General features: G+C 37.7%; 1 protein-coding gene across 1 annotated transcript in view; it reads right to left on the bottom strand.

Moving 5' to 3' along the window:
• The window catches only part of smek1 (SMEK homolog 1, suppressor of mek1 (Dictyostelium)), a 28,510-nt gene extending 5,971 nt beyond the window's left edge, over window positions 1-22,539 (bottom strand). Inside the window, exons 1-10 of the mRNA XM_084091327.1 lie at window positions 21,419-22,539; window positions 21,272-21,327; window positions 19,936-20,034; window positions 18,232-18,849; window positions 6,006-6,083; window positions 5,807-5,923; window positions 5,470-5,586; window positions 2,114-2,245; window positions 1,906-2,008; window positions 1,600-1,758 (exon numbers count right to left, since the gene is read on the bottom strand). Coding sequence (XP_083947453.1) covers window positions 1,600-1,758; window positions 1,906-2,008; window positions 2,114-2,245; window positions 5,470-5,586; window positions 5,807-5,923; window positions 6,006-6,083; window positions 18,232-18,849; window positions 19,936-20,034; window positions 21,272-21,327; window positions 21,419-21,560 — 1,621 coding nt within the window. The 5' untranslated portion in view covers window positions 21,561-22,539. The remainder of the gene's footprint in view (window positions 1-1,599; window positions 1,759-1,905; window positions 2,009-2,113; window positions 2,246-5,469; window positions 5,587-5,806; window positions 5,924-6,005; window positions 6,084-18,231; window positions 18,850-19,935; window positions 20,035-21,271; window positions 21,328-21,418) is intronic.
• Window positions 22,540-22,741: the final 202 nt, after the last annotated feature.

The raw sequence follows: 22,741 nt of genomic DNA, 5'->3' as shown, positions 1-22,741 counted from the left end.
TATATATCGTTGGAAACGTGTGTGTGTGTGTGTATTCTGTGAATTTTAAAAAGGAATTTTAAAAAGCAATTTTAACCAGAAAAATCTAATATTTATTTCCAAAATCGTGCAGGCCTTTCTCTTGATATCAGTATGTTCACTTTTTTTTTTTTCAGGTCCCAGATGCCACTGAGGACTTCAACATTCACATGAGTCTCAGTACGTGAACATGGTAAAGTGAAAATCTTGGAAATGAAAGGTATGTACAGTGTTTTTAGGAATGGCACAAAGGTCTCTGTCTTTGAAGTGCTTTTTTGGCATTTGTTGTGTATCTTTGGATTATGTTGTGTTGTAAATAAATCCAAACAATTTAAAAGCCATTATTTTTTAAATCTCCTCATTTACAGTATTGTGCAAGGTTGCTCAGAATGATAGGGGCCTGATAGCTCCTAATAGGGCCGTTAGGGGAGGTTCTTTGTCTTTCTCAGGTGAGAAAAGCTTACATATTAATGAGCTCTCGCATAAGGCTTTTTCACACAAAACACGTCGTAAAATTTTTAAATCAATATATTGTCTTATCTGAATGAGCAGTCAGGGTGATTTTCACATAGTTTTGCAGCAAATATTCTAGGCTACGTCATACAATTTTCAAAAGTCTTGTGAAGAAATAATCAGTATGGGTTTCATGGCCTTATTTCAGTGAGAATTTTTTTTTGTATTTTCAAAAACCACGCATAAATGTCATTATCTCAAAACTACAAACTTTTACATACATGCTGCTGATATATTATTGTAGCAGAGTTTGTGCTGAATACAGTGTAATTAGACTTTAGCCATGAAAATGTCACAAGTAACAGAAATAACCAGAAATGTCAGAGCATGTCAGAACACCTCCAGGGCCCAGAAAACAGCTCAGACCTCAGAGGGTTAACTAAAACTATTAAAAAATATTGTTCTCAACTGAAATATTGGGACGAAAAATGTTGCCTTGGCAATTAATTGCACTAAATGAAAGTGCTAAAATTACTAACTAAAAACTAAAACTGAAATAAAATTTTAAATATTTAAATTAAAATCAATTAAATCAATATTTAATATTTTCAATATTTAAATCAAATTAAAAATGACAAAAAGCTGACAAAATCATTAAAAAACTAAACAGAAAAATAAAAACTGTAATAATATAAATAACACTAAAAAAACACTGTAACCACTGAGGATTTGATCTGAGCACAAATGCTTTGAGTGTCACAGAGACTAAGACTAATAAGAATAGTATGAAAATTGCAAACAAATCAATTTTTATAAATTTGTTTTAAAAAAAAATTGATGGGAAAAAAACATTACTTATAAGGAAAATATATAAATCATTTTCAAGTAAATACTAAATAATGTACACTTCAATGCAAGCCTAAAAATGTCAAATTAAACATTTAAAATACATTAAAGAATATATATTGTTGGTATTAAGGCATGCAAGAATGGTGGCATGACAATTTGAAATCTGAGCTACTGGACTACCAAGCAAGCAAACATCCTTACTGTCATTCTGATAGCAACTGACCCCACTCTTGTGACATTATGAATGTTATATGTATGTGTGTGAGTGCAAATACTCACATAAGGCTAAGAAAGCGTGTTGAGAAGCAGTGAGCACCAGTACTCTGCGGAGGATGTCTTTGTTGATGATGTAGTTCTTTATGTGATACGTGTGATGCTCCACACAGAAAGTGAGCAGCTCTACGATCAGAGCCAGCAGCTGACACGTCTGGAAATCATCTGACAAGACAAACACACGGAGTGAGAAATCTGCAGATGTTACGTCTTTAAATAGGTATGCAAATTTCAATTGAGCAATGATTAAAAAAGGCTGCAAACGCATCCAGTCTGCATGAATCCATATGCACATAAAACCCTAATTATTACCTTTGCTGGGTTTTTCTTCTGTGGTGTTGGCAAGAAGAGGAGCTGAGAGCACATGCATGCAATGCTTATAGAAGAAACTCAAGAACTCGGTCTTCTCTGTTTTCTGCAGGGACCCAGACAGTTCATGAAATTAAAGGAGTATGTTTTTCTGACAATGAAAGTGTATATTTGATACATTGTACTATATTTATATTAAAACAGGCCTCACATTAGCAGTAGCCAGCATGTTCTCTGGGTCCACTAGCGTCCTGAGCAACCCCATTAACTGTACGGCTCCACCCAACTCTGGATCCGTGTCACAGATCATATGCTCGATGATCAGATTTATCAACAGAATGTCCTGTAAAAAGAGACAATTAGTGAAGATGACATGTAGATAGAATGATCACATGGGTCAGTTAGGGCTGCTCGATTATGGAAAAAATCATAATCACGATTATTTTGGTCAGTATTGAAATCACGATTATGTAACACGATTATTTCACATGACTTTGGGAACGTGTTGCATTTATTAAAAAGACACCTTTCAACAATTCTTGAAAAATTTGAACATTTATTGTACTTTTTGAACTATTAAAATGTAGGGGTGGGGGAAAAAATCGATTCTTAGATGCATCGCGATGCGGGACGTTGACGATTCTGAATCGATTCACAAATGTCAAAAATCGATTTTCTAAAAAAAATTAAAAAAATAAATAAATAAATAAATATTCTAATAACGTAATATTGACGGAACGCAAAAGGCGGAACTCTATGGCGGACGTGCACGTGCGGTGCGGTGCGCAGACAGTCTGTGGCGTGCACATAACAGAGACGCGCATAGATATCATAAATAAGCGTTTATATAGGCCTATGATATCTATGGAAACGCGCACATAACAGACGCATGATGGCTTAGCGCCAAATTCGAACGGCACCCTCTTCGTTAAAAGCTAACGTATGGAAAATGGGCAATTTCATTGTTACCTATTTAGTATTTTTTGTATGAGAGCTGCTTTCTGTATTGTTTAGTTTTCACATCAATATGCTGTAAACCGATCTGTATGCAATATGTGCAATGCAATATGCAATAATGTGCAATGCCAGTCACAAAAAGTTACATTTTGACTGTACTCTCTGCAGATGTTCATTCACTTTCTTTGTATAAGCTGTTTTTGATTGTGGTATACAGCAAACATTTCAAGTCATAACTCTTTATTATTTAGTTGTGTATAAGAGCGGCTTTGTATGTTACTAATTATTCAGAATATGCGTAAGACCACAAGCATTATATGAGAGCTGCTGGTACATCATTCTATATTTTTGAACGAAAACTGTTTGTGAATTTGCTACAGCAAAATGTTTTTTGTCTGAAGGATTATATTGGTCATTGGAAATAACAAGAGGATGTTGGTTAGAAGTCTATTATTAAGAATATGCTGAAGTTTGTATTAATTTACTACAAGTATGCCTGCTAGTACAGGCACATATTTATTTTCCTGTTGGTTCTCAGCAATGTTGGGACATATGCTGGCAGATGTAACCTTACAGTTGACTTGCCAAATCACTAATTAATAAAATTAATATAGGAAGTATTGGAAGTAAGTTCATTATGGGTCATCATAAATACTTTGCTTTAAAAGTACCAAGTAGTAAAAAAATAATTTAATAATTTAATTTAATAATCGTTAATAATCGATAATCGTTACCCTCTGAATCGTAATCGAATCGAATCGTGAGGTACCAAGAGATTCCCACCCCTATTAAAATGTGACCCTGGACCACAAAACCAGTCTTATGGGTAATTTTTTTTTAAATTGAGATTTATACATCATCTGAAAGCTGAATACATAATCTTTCCATTGATGTATGGTTTGTTAGGACAGGACAATATTTGGCCGAGATACAACTATTTGAAAATCTGGAATCTGAGGGTGCAGAAAAATCGAAACATTGAGAAAATCGCCTTTAAAGTTGTCCATTTCTATTGGCGATTGTGCTGCATCCACTCACAAAAATATATGTTTTATATATTTAAGGTGGGAAATTTACAAAATATCTTCATGGAACATGATCTTTACTTAATATCCTAATGATTTTTGGCATAAAAGAAAAATCTATAATTTTTACCCATACAATGTTTTGTTGGTTATTTGCCACAAATATACCCGTGCGACTTATGACTGGTTTTGTGATCCAGGGTCACAAATAAATAATATAACAGATAATAATTCCCGCAGGTCTACCACTTATAATGCGGGAAATTCCCCCGCAAACATTGATTCACTTTAGCAAGTAGATTGTATGAGTAGCCTAAATTAATCCACACAGATTATAAAATCAAATCAAGCATTTTAAAACTTTCACAAAGACGCAATTTCACAAACCGCGTGAGTGTTCAGCGGTGCCGCGTCTTCTCTCTCTCTGTCTCTCAAAATGGGTTGGACAAGGCAAGCGTCGAAACTACACCCTCGCGTTTAGGAGTCGGGACATGACGGAATCGTCACTAGCACAATCGGGCCAGTGCTAAAGTTGATCATTTTCACTTCTTTAAGTCTTATCAGTTTAAACATTCAAGCTGAGAGAGTTTACGGCTTCGGGAGGGGCGGATGTGTCATTCAGAACACAAGACAAAATAAGAGTGTTCTTGCAAAACAGAACATGGCAAAATAATCGTTTTTACTCGATTGTACAAATTTGGTGATCGTTAGGGCTGTCACTTTTAAGAAAAATCTAATTCGAACGGATATCGAATATCAAGCAATGTATTCGAATATATTCGAATATCTACGAGTAAAATGTAAAATGAAGTTAACGAACAACCTCGATCCATCAGGAAACGCCACATGGTCGCTGAATTTCACTGCGCCTCATGAAGAGTTTTTCTTTTGCGTGAAAAAGCCGTTCGCCGGAGATGTGTTAAAGATAGCGGAGTGCATTCATGATTAGGCTACCGGTATAATAATCCTCCTGGCGCCGGGTCTGAGTGAGTAATTTACTCTCTTACCTTTGTTCTTTGATTAACATTAATGACACTTTAAGACCAGCCGCTGCTGACAGAGACGCGATCTGACACGCGTCGCATTTTCTCACATCTCTACGTTCATTTAAGACTTTATTTAAATAATTTAAGACGGCTCTTATGAGGACACTCGACAAAACGGACAAGAGAACTCGATACTGACACGCGTCTTTTCTGTGGGTCGTGTGTGTGTGTGTGTGTGTGTAATAGGCAGGAATTACAGCGCGGTCTCTTTAGTCTTGTCGTTATCTTCCATTTTCAAAACAAGCTGGCTATTGGCTATTATTCGCTTGATTTGGTCATGTGCCTACGCTACAATACGTTTAGAGCGGCCGCTACTGGATGAGATGGCAAACAATAAAATAAAAAGCAAACGGTCTAATCATAGACTGTTAAAAAATGCGCAAAACATGGCACTTTAAAAACTATTTCGGATTCGATTCGATTTTCGATTTCGGATATTTCACGTCATGTTCGAATGCATATGAAAGCCCTAGTGATCGTTGGGAGCCAAAATCGAAATCGAAATTCAATTACTTGCACAGTGGGCATGTCTGACTTACATCATCGTTCTGTTGAGACTCCTGCATAACAAACTCTCGCACCATGGAGGGGTTGTACTCCACCAGGTAGGAGAAGATATCAGTGGCTGCTCCACGCACCTGCACATCATCCATGCCCTTTAAAAAGCACACACACGTTGGTAAATACAGCAGGGAAGCAGAAGGTTATGGTTTTCATTGATAGGAAAGTTCAAGCAAGTCAGAGACCGTTTTAGTTGCATGAGGTCTCATACAATACAAAAGGTCATTACTCGTTAGTAAAGATGTTAACATTAAAAAAACACCAAACTGACACCTGACAATAAATCTGTTCTTTAAAATAGCAAGGATATCTTACAAGAATAACTTCCAGCGCTGGCAGGATTCCCATGTTGGAAAGGGTTTTGAAGAATGCATCTCTGTTCTGTGGTTGTAACGTTTGCGAAAATGCACAAAACTCCTTCAGGAAATTTACCTGGATGTGACACACATTATGAGTTTTGTACGTATCCATTATGTTGAGGAGGAGGCATCCATTAGTAATGCTGCTATCATACCAGTTCATGTCGCTTGTCATCATCCGTGGCTTCATCAGTTAGCTGTGCAAAGAGCTCAGTCAAAAATTTCTCATCGTCCTGAAAAAAAACACACACATAAGACACAGAGCTCTGGTTATTACATTAACCTTTAATGTATATTTTTTAAAGGTTAAAGGTGCTCTAATGGTGCTTTTCCACTGCATGGTACAGCTCGGTTCGGCTCGGTACGGTTCGACTCGGCGCGGAACGGTTCGGCTCGCTTCGCTTTTCCACTGCGTGGTACGACTCGACTCGGAACGGCACGGTTCGGTTCGCTTTAGCTCGGTTGCTTTTCCACTGCAGTTAGTACCGCTTCAAAGTGGGTGGGACTGATCGTTATAGTTGCCGTCTCTACTGCCATGATATCATCATATTAAATGCGAATTTTTCATTCCGTGTTTCCCCATCCACTCCTCGGCAACCAACGAGAGGAACGTCTGCACCTCGTCCACTGACCACGATTCAGCCATTTCTTTTTTTGAAGTTTATACTCTTTATTTTTTTTTTTTTTTTTTTAAAGCAAATACTTTTAAAACAGGCGCTACAGCGTTGGCTGTTGTCTACTGACTATTTAAATCTAGCGGACGCTGGTAGTGATGATTCTGTCTGACCAATCAGTGATCTGCAGTGTTTTCACGTCACATTTTAGTATCGGTACGGTACGCTTGGAACCTCAACAGAGGTGGTACCATTTAAAGCGAGCCGAAGCGAGCCGTACCGTACCGTACCATGCAGTGGAAATGCGCAATAAGTGAGCCGTACCGAACCGAGCCGTACCGTACCATGCAGTGGAAAAGCGCCAAAGCGTGCCGTACCGAACCTAGCCGTACCGTACCATGCAGTGGAAAAGCGCCATAAGTCATGTCACGCGTTTTTTAGGCCAAAACATTTATTGTCACATACAGCAAACATCTTCTCACTATCCGCTAGCTGCCTGTTCCCTGAACACACTGTAAAAAAACACGGTCTCTGTAGACACCACAGGCTCCACAAACAGCAAAAAAAAAAAAACTAGACTCACCCGTACCACGAAACACAACAAACAGTGCTTCAGCCAATCACTGACGAAGTATTTGAGGGTGGGGTTTGAGGGGGTTAGTGCGCGTGCACATGAAGTGGGTGTGGAGCGTGTGGAGGAGAGAGAAGCATGAAGAGGGAAACTTGAATTCAGACGACGTTCCGATGAACAAATTGCAAATCAGAGGGACAAGGATAAGGGACGAAGATAAGGAACACGCGAAATACCGAATTTACATCGGAAAAACCTTTGAAAGGTGGCGAGAACTCCGCCGGCAGAAGGGCTTCCAGTCCGACACTCAGTTGCTCTGTTTTTGCTGAACAGGTAAATCCATATTTCTTTCTAAACTGATTCATGTTCGCCAAACCAACACAAGGATGTAATTAGCTAGAACTATGCAGTCAGCGTAAACTTTGGTGAAAACATACAACATATGTTTAGCAGCTAGCGATCGATCTCTATTGTAATTGATCAAGCAAATTCACAGTAGGGCGACAATTTGTGTGAATGATTGTTTTCATCCACTGTTTGTTATGAATTTGAATGTTCATTTATAGGCTGTTGACAACTTTGACTAAATTTGTTTATGCCGCCGCCGTTGTTTATGCTCACTGGGAAACACGAAGCTAACGCTATCTTGTTATTATTGCGTCCTTGTATGGGAGCTATAGTTATAACGTTAACCTCAGGAGGCGAAACGATTTTAAGATAATGTTTCTCTTTTTCTGCAATATATAAAACCCTTTATCTAACTTGGTGACATTACACATTGAATGAAGTATCAGTAAAACTTAATTTTGTTTGTACTAGTGACTACTTTGACTTTCCTTTATGTCGGAAGGGAGGGGAGGAGGGAGGAGACGGGAGGGGAGGAGGGAGGGTCTAGCTAGCCTCCGTTTTGTTTGACAACAATTTGAATGTCAACAAGAAGTTACGACTCCCAGCATCGCTTACAGCACCTTTAAGTCATTATGCTTTCATGACATGAAATTAATGTAAACAGTCAGTTATGCCTTAAGGGATTAGACTGACAGAACAAAACATGATGTCTCAAAACAGATCTGTGCATTAGTGTGAATGCAGCTTATTAGATCTCCTGCTGTCTGTGTCGTCATCAGTAATAATTAAACAGCAGAGTAAAGCTGAGAAAGAGAAAAATCCCTTTATGCTCTTGTCATGACTGGAAAATGTTCAGATACTGAAAACCCTCTCAGGTACTGATAACACTCTGTTTATTGCTGGTTTCTTTGTTCCTCTTTATTATCTACTATTTGCTTGTGTGCAAATGTTTGGTGTTTGCGCGTTGTGTTCTGAGCCGAGTCTGGGGGGGCGGGGGGGGGGGGCTCGCAGGTGCTGAATTGAGTTCTCTTTTATGTCTTTTTGCACTTGAATGGAAAAATACACACTAAAGTATGTCAAAATGCCAGTCTTGGTGAGTAGAACATTCACGTAAACCTAGTCAGTTATGCCTTAAAGGAGACATATCATGCTTTTAAATTGTTCCTTTTTACATATAAATCATACATTTGTAGTCTATATAAAGCGGAACTGCAATGCTTGGGTCTGAATTCCTCATTATTATAGCTCCACAGGCCTCTTTTCTACCCCTTTTCTGATGTGCGTCTGAGAGCAACTCGTTTTGGTGCGGTCTCTTTAAATATAATTGAGACACTTCATACCCCGCCCACACTCGGTTCAACTCCACCCCGTTCGGCCATTTTTGTAGTTTGATAGCACAGATACGATTATCTAGCGGCACAGAAACTTTTTATTCACACGTTATTAACAAAATGTCAACAACGGAAGATTTGTCCAGCCAGCCTTACATGTTCGAGCCAGAGTCGGAGCAGGAGCGAGATGAAAATGAAGACGACGAACCTGCAGAACAACGTCTTCATATGGATGTATCGCAATGGTGTGTACTGTATTTACACATGAAACTTTGGTCTTCCGACCTTTTACCACCGTGTCGATTTATTTTGATTAATATGTGCGAGGGAGAGAGAGCAAGACAGCGTCTAGTTTGGAGACGGTGATGTCTTGTTTACACTTTCGCCTGGCTCTGAAGAGAGAGAGTGCACGCGCGACCGGGTCTCTCTCTCTGCTCGTTCTTTCAGTTAAACATGCGCCCTGTAACAAGCGCGGCAGTTCATCTACATTAGACGGTGTAATGAAGCGTGTGGGTTACTACATCCAACAACCGAACATTTTAACTTACCCTCTCGTAACTTCTGCATCCTTTAGCTTGGACTACAAAATTGCAGCGAGAAATAAAAATGGCGGATTGCTCGAAGTGTTGGGCCGGAAGTCAATGTCCTTATTTGGCAGTTCCGCTGCAAATACTGTGACGTAATAGTTCAAAAAACGTCATAGATAACAGAAAAATCGGAACAGGTTGAAAAATATGACCAAAACAGAATACAAAGATATCAACGAAGCACCTGAAGAGAATAATTTCATATTTTCTGTACTTCTAAACACTCCAAATATACAACAAAATGCATTTAAGGGCTAAAAAAGTGCATTTGGCATGATATGTCCCCTTTAAGGGGAGACACCCCTGGTGAATAGGAAAAAAAATTAACTAATAGATATCAGCATGAAACTTCCCCAGTTGATTATTGACATTAAGACAAATATCTTTTGTATTACAAGTTTTTAGAATATTTATGTTTAAATATGCAAATTAGGTATTATCTCATTAAAAATGCGCTAATTTACATATATTTCCGGAAGAGAAATCTGAACATTGGATAAAGCCAGATTCAAAATTCTTGTTTCATTTTGTTGACATATTAGAGTCAAAGGTTTTTACAGAGGGGATTTTGGATCTCTCTTTTTATCACTCCATTAATCAGAAAAGTATGAAGGACTAAAACTTTCCAGTTGTATTCCTATCTATATTCTTAAGGTTTTTCCCGAGGGGTTTGTTGATTTATACAACGTTTTATACCTAAAAACAGGGCGAAACTGGATTTTTTTGGCTGTTGACAGTCTTTTCTATGAAGGACTAAAAATGACAGAACGAAAAATAAATAAATAAATAAATAAATAAATAAATAAAAGTAGAAATAAATAAATAAATGCAGAAATAATAGTGAAAATAAATACATTTTGGTAATATAAATGGCTATTTCTGTATTTTTACATGCATTTATTTATTTATTTATGCATTTCTATATGTATTTATGTATTTATACATTTATTTATATATTTATTTATTTATACATTTATTTATTCTTACATTTATTTATTTCTGTATTTCCACATTTCTACATTTATTTTTCCCTGCGCATGTATGCTAATTGACCAATGGCTAAGCCACGCCCCCAAACGCGATGAGCCAATCACAGTACGCATAGCTAACCCAATACACTCGGACATTCTCTGCTTCCTCGTCCATTGCAATGCATTGCGGTTATCAGTTTTCATTCGTTTTTATGTTTTTTCTTGTCATTTTGGCTTTCAAACAGCGTGTGTGTGTGATTTTGGTTGGGTGACAGTTGTAGGTTACAGTTTGACAAGAGTTTACAGTTTGACAAAAGCACAATGTTGTGTTTTACACAAATATAAGTAGGCTAAACACTTTGCAGTTTTAATTATGTCCTGTATGAACAAAATGGAGTATGTTTTTATGTTTCCACTGTTCGATCGCGCCCGCTCTCTGACACACACACACAAACACACACATTCCAGTAATGCAATCTTGACATCGCAGCCTGTTCATTATTCTGCGCACACACCAACGCGAATAGAGCGTCAAATTCGCGCGTATCCGCGTCTAGTTCGACGCTTGAACATTTTGAATCCAAAGCGAATAGGACGCGCGTATAAAGCGAGCGTTTGAAGCGAAATAGCACCAAACTATAACGTTTACACTGTGAACTGTAAATCTTTGTTCTGGAGCTGAAGCTTATCGACCTTCTCAACAATAAAATTATTAATATAACCCTCCAATGCATATTTAAGGCCCTTTTGGTGACATCGAGATGATATATAATCTTTCTGTCTCCAACAAATCATCAATTGCCTCCTGTGAAATGTCTCCTACTGTGACAGCTGCCAAAGCGCCTGTTACCGAATGTTGACTGTTTGTCCGAGTGAGTGAAGGGGGCGTGGCTTAGCCATTGGTCAATTAGCATACATGCGCAGGGAAAAATAAATGTAGAAATGTGGAAATACAGAAATAAATAAATGTAGGAATAAATAAATGTATAAATAAATACATAAATAAATGTATAAATACATAAATAAATACATATAGAAATGCATAAATAAATAAATAAATACATGTAAAAATACAGAAATAGTCATTTATATTACCAAAATGTATTTATTTTCACTATTATTTCTGCATTTATTTATTTATTTCTACTTTTATTTATTTATTTATTTATTTTTCGTTCTGTCATTTTTAGTCCTTCATAGAAAAGACTGTCAACAGCCAAAAAAATCCAGTTTCGCCCTGTTTTTAGGTATAAAACGTTGTATAAATCAACAAACCCCTCGGGAAAAACCTTAAGAATATAGATAGGAATACAACTGGAAAGTTTGGTTTATGTAAGTGCTGCTGAAGTGGAGATTTCTGGCTCAGAGTATGAGAAAAAAACCATTTTGAGAAAACGGCCTTGATTTAGAACGCCAACTTTTGTTGAATTTATGAGAAATCTACAGATGCAAACAAAGTGTAGTAAAATAAAGTAAAATAAAGACCTAAATGTGTATTTCTGACTTTTTTTCACCACAGGTCTGAAAGAAGACATGTTATTGAAGACAAATAGTCCAAAATCTCCAAATTGACCAGTGAAAAAAAACACGATGTTTTTGCCTGCCGTGTCTCGCCTTAAATGAACGTAAACAGATGAGAAAGAAAACGCATGTGTAACAGTATACTAGTCGTGCATTCGGTCTTAATGACAGCAGCCTAAAATTCTAGCTGCCGTCTCTGCCATTAATGTTAATCAAACAACAGAAGACAAAGAACGTCACTCACTGATCTAGCTTTAATATTAATAATAAATAATCTATATTTAATGTATACAGTGAAGACTTTGCAGTATGAGTCAATTTCTGTACATTACGGTCATTTGTATCTTTGTTCTGCTGTATTTATCTTATGTAACTTTTTAAAACAAGCAATTTTATTACTGAAGACTCACTTGTCTTCAATAATGTTTGAACTTTATATTAGTTAGGCTAGTAGTTTTTGCTGTGGTATTGAAATTATAAATTGTAATCAATCGAGAATTGTGAAATTTCACCGGTATCTCAATTTTTTTCTTCATTAAGTACATTTCACGGTGAAGCGCAGCACTGTGATCAGAGTGGATTGATCCGTTCGCAGTAAATGCTACTACATCACTGCAAGCACTATGAGGTCATGCATTAGAAAAAGCAACATGCTCCAAACATCTTTCCAAAGACTTAGCATTTACACATCTGGGCCCGTATTCATTAAGAATCCTCTCAGAAAACTCTTAATTTAGCTTAAAAACTTTTATGTAGGAGTCTTAGCTTAAGAGCGATTCGGGACCGATCTGAGAGCAACTCTGAGCAAGGAAAAGACAAAAACTTTTATCTTAGTGAGGAGGCGGGGTTGACCCCGTTGCTATGTATGACACAATCTTTTGAAGACTGTGATTGGTTGGTTGTCCAAGAAGGAAAAAAAAAAGTGATTTTAAGTATAGGGTCTATTCTAAGCCTTCACTTTGAACTTACATGCGTAATTTTTCCTATTTGATCGTTCTCTCACACACACACATTATATGTGTGTATATAAATCCTTTTGTTATTTACCATGCTGTTCATTTCCTATAAGGTATTTGATTGCTTAGAATGATAAAAATTGTTCCACTCTTTCCAGTTACACTGATTACTGGCATGTCTATTTAAGTGGTGGTTTGAATGTTGGTTTTAGTGTATCAAACATGGAACTTTCCCAGTTGCCAAATATTGTAATGTAGTGATTACTTTCATTTCAGGCGCTATGGCATTTCTGTGCTGTGTTGGAGATATTAGCGTGTCTCTAAAAAGATCAGTCACAAACATGGTCCCTGCACGATCTAATCTATAGCGTCTTATTAACTCACTGTCATCCATCGTCTGCAACACATTTCTTCTCCCTCTTCGTCTTTCTGCCATTTTCTCCTCTGCTAAAGAAACTCTTAAGCCTCTTAAAAGTCCTCATCCGTGCTCCTATAACAATTTTGACCTTAAGACCTCTTTTAAGGGTTAAGATGCTTTCTGAATGACTTTTTTCTTTACTAGGACTTTTTCTTTAATTTTAAGAGTAAACGCCCACATTTCTAAGAATTTTCTTAGAATTTTGTCACTAGGAGCTACTCTTTGCATTAAGATTCTTTATGAATACGGGCCCTGTTGTCCAACAAAAGAGAACATTTAATGATGTTTTTACTATATAATCACAACTTTGAGAGTTTGAAATAACTTTCTTTTGTGATCTGACGTGGCTTCATATCACAGAATGAGGCAGAAATTATATTTTATTGTGTTCAAGGATATGTGATTAAAATTGCATTATAAATATGTTTATTGTCTTTGTTTCATCAGTCAAAACGTCTCTATCTGCATTTTATTCTGCAACAGCGATAGTTGGCAAAGATCATTTCTGGGATATTTCGGCTTAATTTTCCTACAGTGGAAGGAACCAGAGACACGCATGCTGTCCACACCCTATTCTGTGCAAAAAAGGAAAGATAATTCTCTAAGTTCTCTCTAAAGACATTTTAAGTAAACACGAGTAGCGATAGAGAGGAGTACAGGAGTTTTTTTCTCTCAGTGGACGCATATGATTTCCTGACAAAAAAAATGCAGGGTTAGTTCAGCCAAAAATGAAAATTCTGTCATCATTTACTCTCCCTTAAGTTGTTCCAAACCTGTACGAGTTTGTTTCTTCTGTTGAACACAAAAGATGATATTTTAAAGAATGTACTATTAAAATACTATTACCGTCAGCTGTCTGGTTATCAACACTCTTCAAAATATCTTCTTTTGTGTTCATTTACATTTATGCATATGCATTCATGCTTTTATCCAAAGCGACTTACAATGCATTTCAAGGTACACATTTACATTCTTATCAGTTCTTGCTTTCCCTGTGAAATGAACCCATGACCTTGGCGTAGCAATCGCCAATGCACTACTTTTTGAGCTACGGGAAAACATTAACAGAAGAAAGAAACTCAGAGGTTTGGGACAACATAAGGCTGACAATTTTCATTTGAACTAACCCTTTAAGAAATGACCATCACAGATTTTTTTTTTTCATAATAATGTAATATTTTACAATAAATCCTTAGACCTTTCTAATGATTTATAGTAATAGCCCTCTTGCAGTGTAATATTGTTATTACAAAAGTAATATTTATTATTTTAATAATTTTGTTTAGCAATAATAATTATTATTTTTATTATTATAAATATTATTATTAGTCATATTTCTGTATAAAAACTAAATTTTGGGCATTGCATTTACATTTTAAATTGCGATCACAATTTCACAGATCACAGAAAAATCGCAATTAGATTTTAGAAAAAATAGAAAAAATCCTTAGTGTTGAGCCCCCTTTTTGATTTAAAGTACACTAATTAATTAATAAAAAAAAGGTAGATCAATAATCGTTTTGAAATCGGATCGTGACTCCCAGAATCGTATGTAGAATGAGCAAATATTTGGATGCAATTTTTACTGAAATAGCCTGTATTCACAACAGTAAAATCTATTTTCTGTCACTCAATCCCTTTCCTTCCGTATTGTGTGAAATACAACCATTAATAATTTTGTTTAGCCAGATTTTCCACATTATACCTGGTTTTTGATAAATGTTCATTGTTTATATACATTATCCTAATGTCATTTGAGCTCAATATAAAGTTGTAAATCACAGAGGCTCAAATCCGTTTTGCAACATTACTTGACCTCTAGCTGAATGAGGGTGACTTGACACGTATATTTGATCAATGCCAGGTTAGACGTGACTGATACTGTATTTTACTGTATCACCTTGTCATGGACATAAAAGATTACACCACAAAAAAAGAGGAACAAATCAAGTGAACGAAACAACTGATCATATACGGTCATGGGAAAGTACATCTAATTGCTCAGACAATCATAAGAAATAGCTTTTAGTATCTATGGCCAGTTTATTTAACATCTGCTAGATTACACTCAGGTAGTAATGGGATATGGTAATATATTAAGACAATAGTGTGCCATATAATATGCACCCTTATCTGCAAAGATCTATGAAACAACCATACTGTACTGAAGCAGCTGACTGGGGGTTGGAGAAAAGATCATCCAGCACGCCTGCCAAGCGTTTGTGACATCACATGATATGGCTCTAAAGAACATGATGGTGCTGTTCCCATGGAAACAAGCCCCCTCCCCTAACTCCAACCAACATCAAACAAGTCCACTGTAAGGCTTACACCGTGTCCTAACTACACGTGACGCGATAAGATTCCAGCGACACACTGTCTGTCCACACTAGACGCGACTGTGAGACGCCACAACGTCAATCAAAAACCACAGCCAATCAGAACAGCGTGTGGGCGGAGTCTCACGGCGAGTGCACAGCACTAGAGAGTAATCTCGACGTAACTCGCAAGAAAATGGATAAGTAGCTACATAATCAAATTCACAAATATTACACCATTTAAAAAATACATAGGCTACTGAGTTACTAAAACCATCTTTGTCAAAGAATACACTTGTTTGTTCACAGTTTTAACGTTCATGTTTCCATTTGTTTAATTTCAAGATCTGAGGTGAATTATATCCATTGTTGCTTTTACAGCTACAAAGCTGGAGCACTAAATGATATTCAAAGTCACATTTCACGCTTTTAACATTAAATAAAGCACATAAACAGTATCTGAGAGATTATCATCGCCACACTTTGTTTGTTGTTCCAGCGCGACGTCGCAGAAAAATAGAAACCGTTTCTAAATTAGAATCGTCGCGTGTCGCGCCTGGTTAGGACAAACACTCTGATTAACATGGAAAAGATACCCTTTATCGCGTGTCGCAGCGCGTGTAGTTAGGACACGGTGTTAGGTGAGAAGCATGTATAATCAAACTATTTTCATAAAATATATTTTTAACTCAACTGAATGATGAAAACATTTTAAATAACAATCACTCCCACTTTACTCTTGAAATCTACTATTGAGGTATTCTGTTGCCGGTTTTCTACTAAATATGATTACATGCATCTGAAAAAAAAACAGTTAGTGCTGTTATCCTTAATCTGTAGACCTTTTGGTGTGGAAAACATCTGATGACCTTTACAGCAAAGAACCACAGTACAACCCACCATGGCTCAATGAGATGTAGCAGCAGCAGCAACACAAACATGTAAACTTATTCACTGAAGCCTCTGCAAGCAAGGTGTTTTGCTGACGATGCAATGCAATGAATCTGAGACGGAAGTTGCTGCTCTGAAAATCGTGGTGAGAAGGCACGACGACACATAGCAAGCCTGACAATGTACGTTACCTGTGAGATATGATGCTAGAAGCCTAAATGGAGAGTTAATCTATAGTTTGTTTTGCTCAGTAGAGTTAACTCAACCATAGGCTTGCTATGATAGTCGGTGTTGACAGTGTTCAGAAGCAAGTGGGCAAAAAAAAAAAGTTTTTTATACAATAATTGTGTTCAGTTAGAGAACAGACACTGCAATTAAAAACTGAACTTGTCTGCTTAATAAATTGAGTCGCAGCAGGAGTCAGATTTCATTTATCACGAGAGTGAGGATCTGATGAGGATATTTGGTGCCAAAGCACCTATTTAAGTGAATTTGTCATTGTACTGTTTGGTTGTTGTGTTTTTCATTAAGAATAATAGACTAGTGAACTCAACATTCAAGCAATCCGCCCCCGAATTGGCGCAAATTTGAAAGTGAAACTAAAATGCACACGTCCGCACGGGCATTCATAATGTCCACGGCCGCGGAGCGAGCAGAGCAGAGCGAGAGTTTTCAGTTCATTCCTATAGAACTTACGCGCCAGAGAAACGAGGGCGCCGCCATCTTTATAATATTGTCTTTTAACTTCCGTTTTGCAGTCGCTCTGTATATTTCTATGGCGCTGCTGTCCAGGAGTAATTAGCTTTTGAAGTGGATTTACTTAATGTAAAGTTAACGAAAGTTATCATGAGGACTGTAATGTTTAAAGAAGATGACTAAACAAATGTCAGTCGACCGGGAAGATTTTAAAACGAGCCGTTCATTAATAAACATGCAAAACCGCTATGAAAATACAGACCAGAAGTCAAAAGACAACGAGCGCAGCGCTGAAATAGAGCTGGTAAGTCGTCCATCCGTAAAACACCAAGTGGACCTCTAGGTTGAAAAATCATCAATGCAAGTGAATGTGAGAAAATAATTATTTTCTGGTCCCGTTTGAATTGTGCCATGAATGTGAACATATGTTGTCTGTGAATTTTTTATATAATTTTTTTAAGTTACGAGTTGGACAGTATATTGTATGATTCTTTGGCTAGCAGTTGTGGAAAAGACATAACATGTCGCCTATGTGACGTCACCCCATAACACATTTTCCCTCCACTTGTCAAATCACGGTGCTAATGCGATAATCTATGAAGACAGATCGAGATGCCTGTGTGTTTTGTACCCAAATGTCACCATTCAAACCATATGGGCTGTTCTTTCTTCAGATTCCCGTCTGATGGAAAAACTAGTTGTAGTCCACAAAGTGCTCTCACACAAAGTCTAACCGTATCAAACTTCTACCCGCTAAATTGTAGCATTCTTCACACGAAAAATTATATTAAAAATTCACAGACAACATATGTTCACATTCATGGCAAAATTCAAACGAGACCAGAAAATAATTATTTTCTCACATTCACTTGCATTGACGATTTTTCAACCTAGAGGTCCAGTGGGGTTAGCGGAAGGGGCGGGACTTACCAGCTCTATATGAATGAATTGAAAACGCTCACTCTGCGCCGCACCATTATGAATGCCCATGCGGACGTGGGTATTTTAGTTTCGCTTTCAAATTAGCGATTTAAAAGTCCCCCGACGATGATACCGGTATTGTCACGCGTCGATGAAACGGTGGGAAAATATCATTCAACCACTAATGGTACAAAGCACACTACTGATCACGTACACTCGGCTGAGTAGGAGAACCCACCTGCAGCATGCCAACAATCTCCACTTTGTTGAAGAAGATGAAGGAGTGCAGCGTGGAGAGCATGTTTTCTTCAAAGACAGAGGGGGTAGGCAGCACCATGTCCTGAATATACTGCACCCGGTACGTCTGGTGAATCTTCTGCCGCAGCTCCGGGTCTGAAATGGGAATGACCTCTTTAAACCTCGCCGTGGTGGTCAGGAACTCTCGATGCCTCCGCGGTTGGGGTAGCGACGGATCGAACTCCAGACACCCGATCACATCCATGATGCATTCTTCAGAGAACATAACTTCGAAGAGCGCCGTGCGGTTGAGGAGGAAAATGCCTTTGATGATGTCATAGAGGTGGTGCAAGCCTTCACGGTTCTCCAAGTCCTCGCACACGCGAAACAGCTCCAGCAGCTTGCGGATGTAGCCCTCGTTCTCTAGCGCCAGGGCCAGTTTTTCCCGCCGTAACGGAGAAGGTAAGGATGAGGCCACCAGCTCGGCCACCTCCTCTAGCCGGGAGAGCTCACATGGTGGAAGTTCAAGGCCAGGAGAAGACATGTCATCGAAGCGCTCCTCTTCAGACTCATCGATCAGCTCCTGGGTGATGTCTACTGAGGGGTCCTTTCCCTGGACCTGTACACACACACAAAAGAGGCTTTCAGAATAGAGGCACTACACCAGCATGCAGTACTTAGAGAAACATAGAGAAAATATTATTAATAGGGCTGGGTAAAAAATATCGATTTCTCGATTTTAATCGATTCTCATTTTTATGAAACGATATCGATTCTTAAATCCCAAGAATCGATTAGTCATCCTGTTTTCAGTTGATGAAAAAATGGAACATTGTAGCGCGCATCCCATCCAATAAATCGCAATAATCTTTGTGCTTTATTATTATTATTGATATGAAACAAAGTCTCAGATTTCAAATTACGTCCATTTTCTTACGAAATTCAAAAACATAATTACCGTTTTGGCGCTGTGGCGTGAGATCGCTCGGGCGCAGCTCAAGAGAAGCACATCATGATCTCTTCCGCCTTAATAATACCAGTTACAGCGCGAAATAAACATGAATGAGCATCTGAAAGTGTGTTAAAAGATAGAGTACAACTTATCGAAGTCCGTATCATGTCACATGGAATCGCTCAATTAGTGCATCAACCGTGGAAATACGTTAGTAAACAATGTCATGTAACGTCACATTTACCTCAGAAAAAACATATCCAGTGACCATAAACTCGTTAGTCAGCTAGAAATATTAACTCTATAGAGGAGCATTTTGTTAAATATATGCACCATATTACATATTCATTATATGTTCTTCAATATTTAATGCATGTTTGAATAAATGTGGAAAGTTTTTTATGACAGCCACCATTTAAATTTGTATATAATTTCATATAACTTTATTATTATAAAAATAAATAAAAGTGTATTTTAAGTGTTTGTATACAAATCAGTACATTTTTACCTTCAACATTATAGTAGGCTAATGAAGCCTATAGGCTACAACTGACTCCCATAGTTCACAATAATAGTGAAGAGATTTGTTTTCCTTGAGAAAATTTGCAATGTATTGTACCTGATATCCAAAATAATCAATACTGAATCGAATCGTAATCGAATCGAATTGCAAGCTCGTGAATCAAAATGTGAAATTTGTGTCAATACCCAGCCCTAATTATTACTGTACATAATTATGATAAGCATAATCACCTGACATATTTTCTCCCAGATCTCATCACAGCCAGCCTTTTCCTGGAAGCTGAGGGCCAGGTCATAGTTTTCAGCCTCAGACCAGACTATTAATGTGTCCTTCAAAGAAAAATGCAAATACCATCAACAAAAGCCCCCCAAAACATGTTACTGACACAAGAAAGTGATATTCTGTAAGTACTTACACACAGGGATCTACAGTTTAAGGCAAGACACTACAGGCTAAAGCACTTTTTTTCACGACACCTGTCAATTTTGAGCTATTTTGCTTCCAAAACATGTAGATAGAAAACATCCAAAGTATATTTTTAAATATTTATTTTGTTACACGTTATGGATTTGTGTCTGTAGATTTTAATAACTTTAAAGGCTGTTTTCTCAAAATGAGTCAGAAATCCCAACTTCAGTAATCACTTACATACACCAAGCTTAACAGTTCTATATTCTGAAGGTTTTTACAGAGGGATTTATATATCAGCTGCCGGATTTATTTAATATTTTATGCATAAAAAAAAATCTGTATGTTGACAATTTTTTTATTCATGGAGTGATAAAAAAAAAAAAAACCTCTGTGAAAACCTTTAACTCTAATATGTCAAAGAAAAGTTTTGGAAGTTCATGCAAATTAGTACATGTGAATGAGTAATTATCAAAATAACATTTATTGTATCATAGTTGATGCATGGATTTCTAAAGCCTCTAAAAGCTACTCAGGTTTACTTTATTACCCATCTATGTTTACAATCTATGTATTACGTATGATACAACAGGCTTTTAAGGAACATTTGTTTGTACATCTCTCAATCATTACTTCGTTGCACTGCACTGCATTACATGTTTTGCCCCCATACAATTAAAAGTACAGAGCTTGGGTCATAAAACGAAGCATTTCATTTCATCTTACTAAGAACTATTATTGCATGATTATGGTCAGTTTGGACACCTGAATAAAATTAATTTTTCTCGGGTGTGAGCTCCATTTTTTATTTGGGCCATAAAAAGCCTGATGCATTAAATATGATGTACAACACAAAACATTTTTTGTAATTGTCTAATATTTCAATAAACTGTTCTTACTAGATTTCTGTTCTGAAATTGTTTCTGACTATTATTTCCTATGTCTGACTTTTATATCATATGCTTAACAGGGTTGTTGTACTGTGAAAATATGGTATGTGATATTTATTAATTTTATTCACCTGTGCTGTCTTGCATCTTTATAAGACAAATGTATACTTGACTAGTTTTAACCAAGACATTTACAGCACATATTCATGAATTATGTTCACAAATGCACTGATGAGTTGTCAATAAGATCATGGCATTTCAAACGCACCTGCTGTTTCTGATAGGCGGTGTTAGGGTTTATTTTTGACTCCAGCAGCAGTGATCCTGTTTTAAAGAACGGGCACATCTTAATTGCAGTCTCAATCAAAAAGTGACCATGTAACTTACATCATTTTTGTAGTGTTTTGAAACCTACCATCACTTTCGGCGCGCACCAGGAGAGACATGCCTTTCAGTCTCTCCACATAGGCGGATGACACATGTCCCGTCCCCCGATCATCCCACTGGCGATCCTCATTCAGAGTGTACACTTTTACTCGTCTACGAGTGTCAGTCATCCTTGCAAGTAATTCTCAAACAGGCTTTCGCCTTTAATTCAATAAATCTCAACGTCCTTGCCTTGCAAGAGGCAACAGAACCTGCTGTCAACTTCAATCTGAAATGTATGGCTGTCAGTGGCAAGCTGTCTCGAAGCTGGTGCAGTATGTTGTTGTGGGGTCTACAACAGTAAACTTGTGCTTTCCAGAAAAATTATTCTGACCAGTCTAGCAATGGTCAGCTAGCTGCTGTGTGCAGCCGAGACTCTCCACAACATACTCAATATTTTGAAATCTTTATATAAACGTAACAACAAAAATCACTTCCGTTTCTAAAAGGGGATGAAACGATGAGAGGTTTGTTTTAAAAGTATGCAGCCAGAGCACGAATGCAGAATGTGTTTATTTTTCTCCGTGCCCCCTTACTTTAAGCTAGCTAGGCTAACGCTGCGACTAATTCAGTCAAACGGGGTTAGCGTAGCTAGCGCCTCAGCTAGCAGGCTATCTCCTCGCGCGAGTCATTTTTGACACATAAACGTTAGAAGCGTGCGCAAATTAACTCCAAAGACGTACCGATTACGCTATTTGATAATTATACTCGCGCGCGATAGGTGAAAATGCGGGAAGAGTCGTGTATAAAGCGGCGCGTTCATAATAAGCTAAGCTATATTTTCTCCAAGTATTCCGCCATATTCTGGCTAAGGGCCGCGGATGGACCAGCCAGTCTCTTTTCACACAGAGATAAACATTCCCCAATGCAACTAATCGAATAGACTCGTTCGTTTCGCTTTCCGGGATGGCGAATGGCCAGCGCGACCGTCGAGCACCGTGAAATAGCAGCGACGTGACGAAAAGTAATTATTAGCCCCACTGTGAAGATTCGGCCATCTTGGGTCCCCTCAGAAAGTCGCTACGGGGTTTCCTGTGCTGCAGGCGCAGGGCCGCCGCCACAGTTTAAAGACACAGTACGCCAAAATGACCAGCGCAGACACACACACACACGGGTGTTTCGTAACATCAAACACTCACTGCTGGTGAAAGGGAAGAAGGGACATGGAGAGGAATGTGAATGAGAGTGAAAGTTAGCGCGAACATGCGCAGCTCCTTGAGCGAATGACTGCTGGAGCGCGCGTAAAGATAATGAACTTCATATGTTTTGTCATTCATACAGTAAAATTAAATGCAGATGCGTACAGTTGTGC

This window comes from Abramis brama (assembly GCF_963993115.1).
Source record: "Abramis brama genome assembly, chromosome: 18".
NCBI classification, from domain to species: Eukaryota; Metazoa; Chordata; class Actinopteri; order Cypriniformes; family Leuciscidae; genus Abramis; species Abramis brama.
This window is presented reverse-complemented; position numbering and strand designations above follow the sequence as displayed.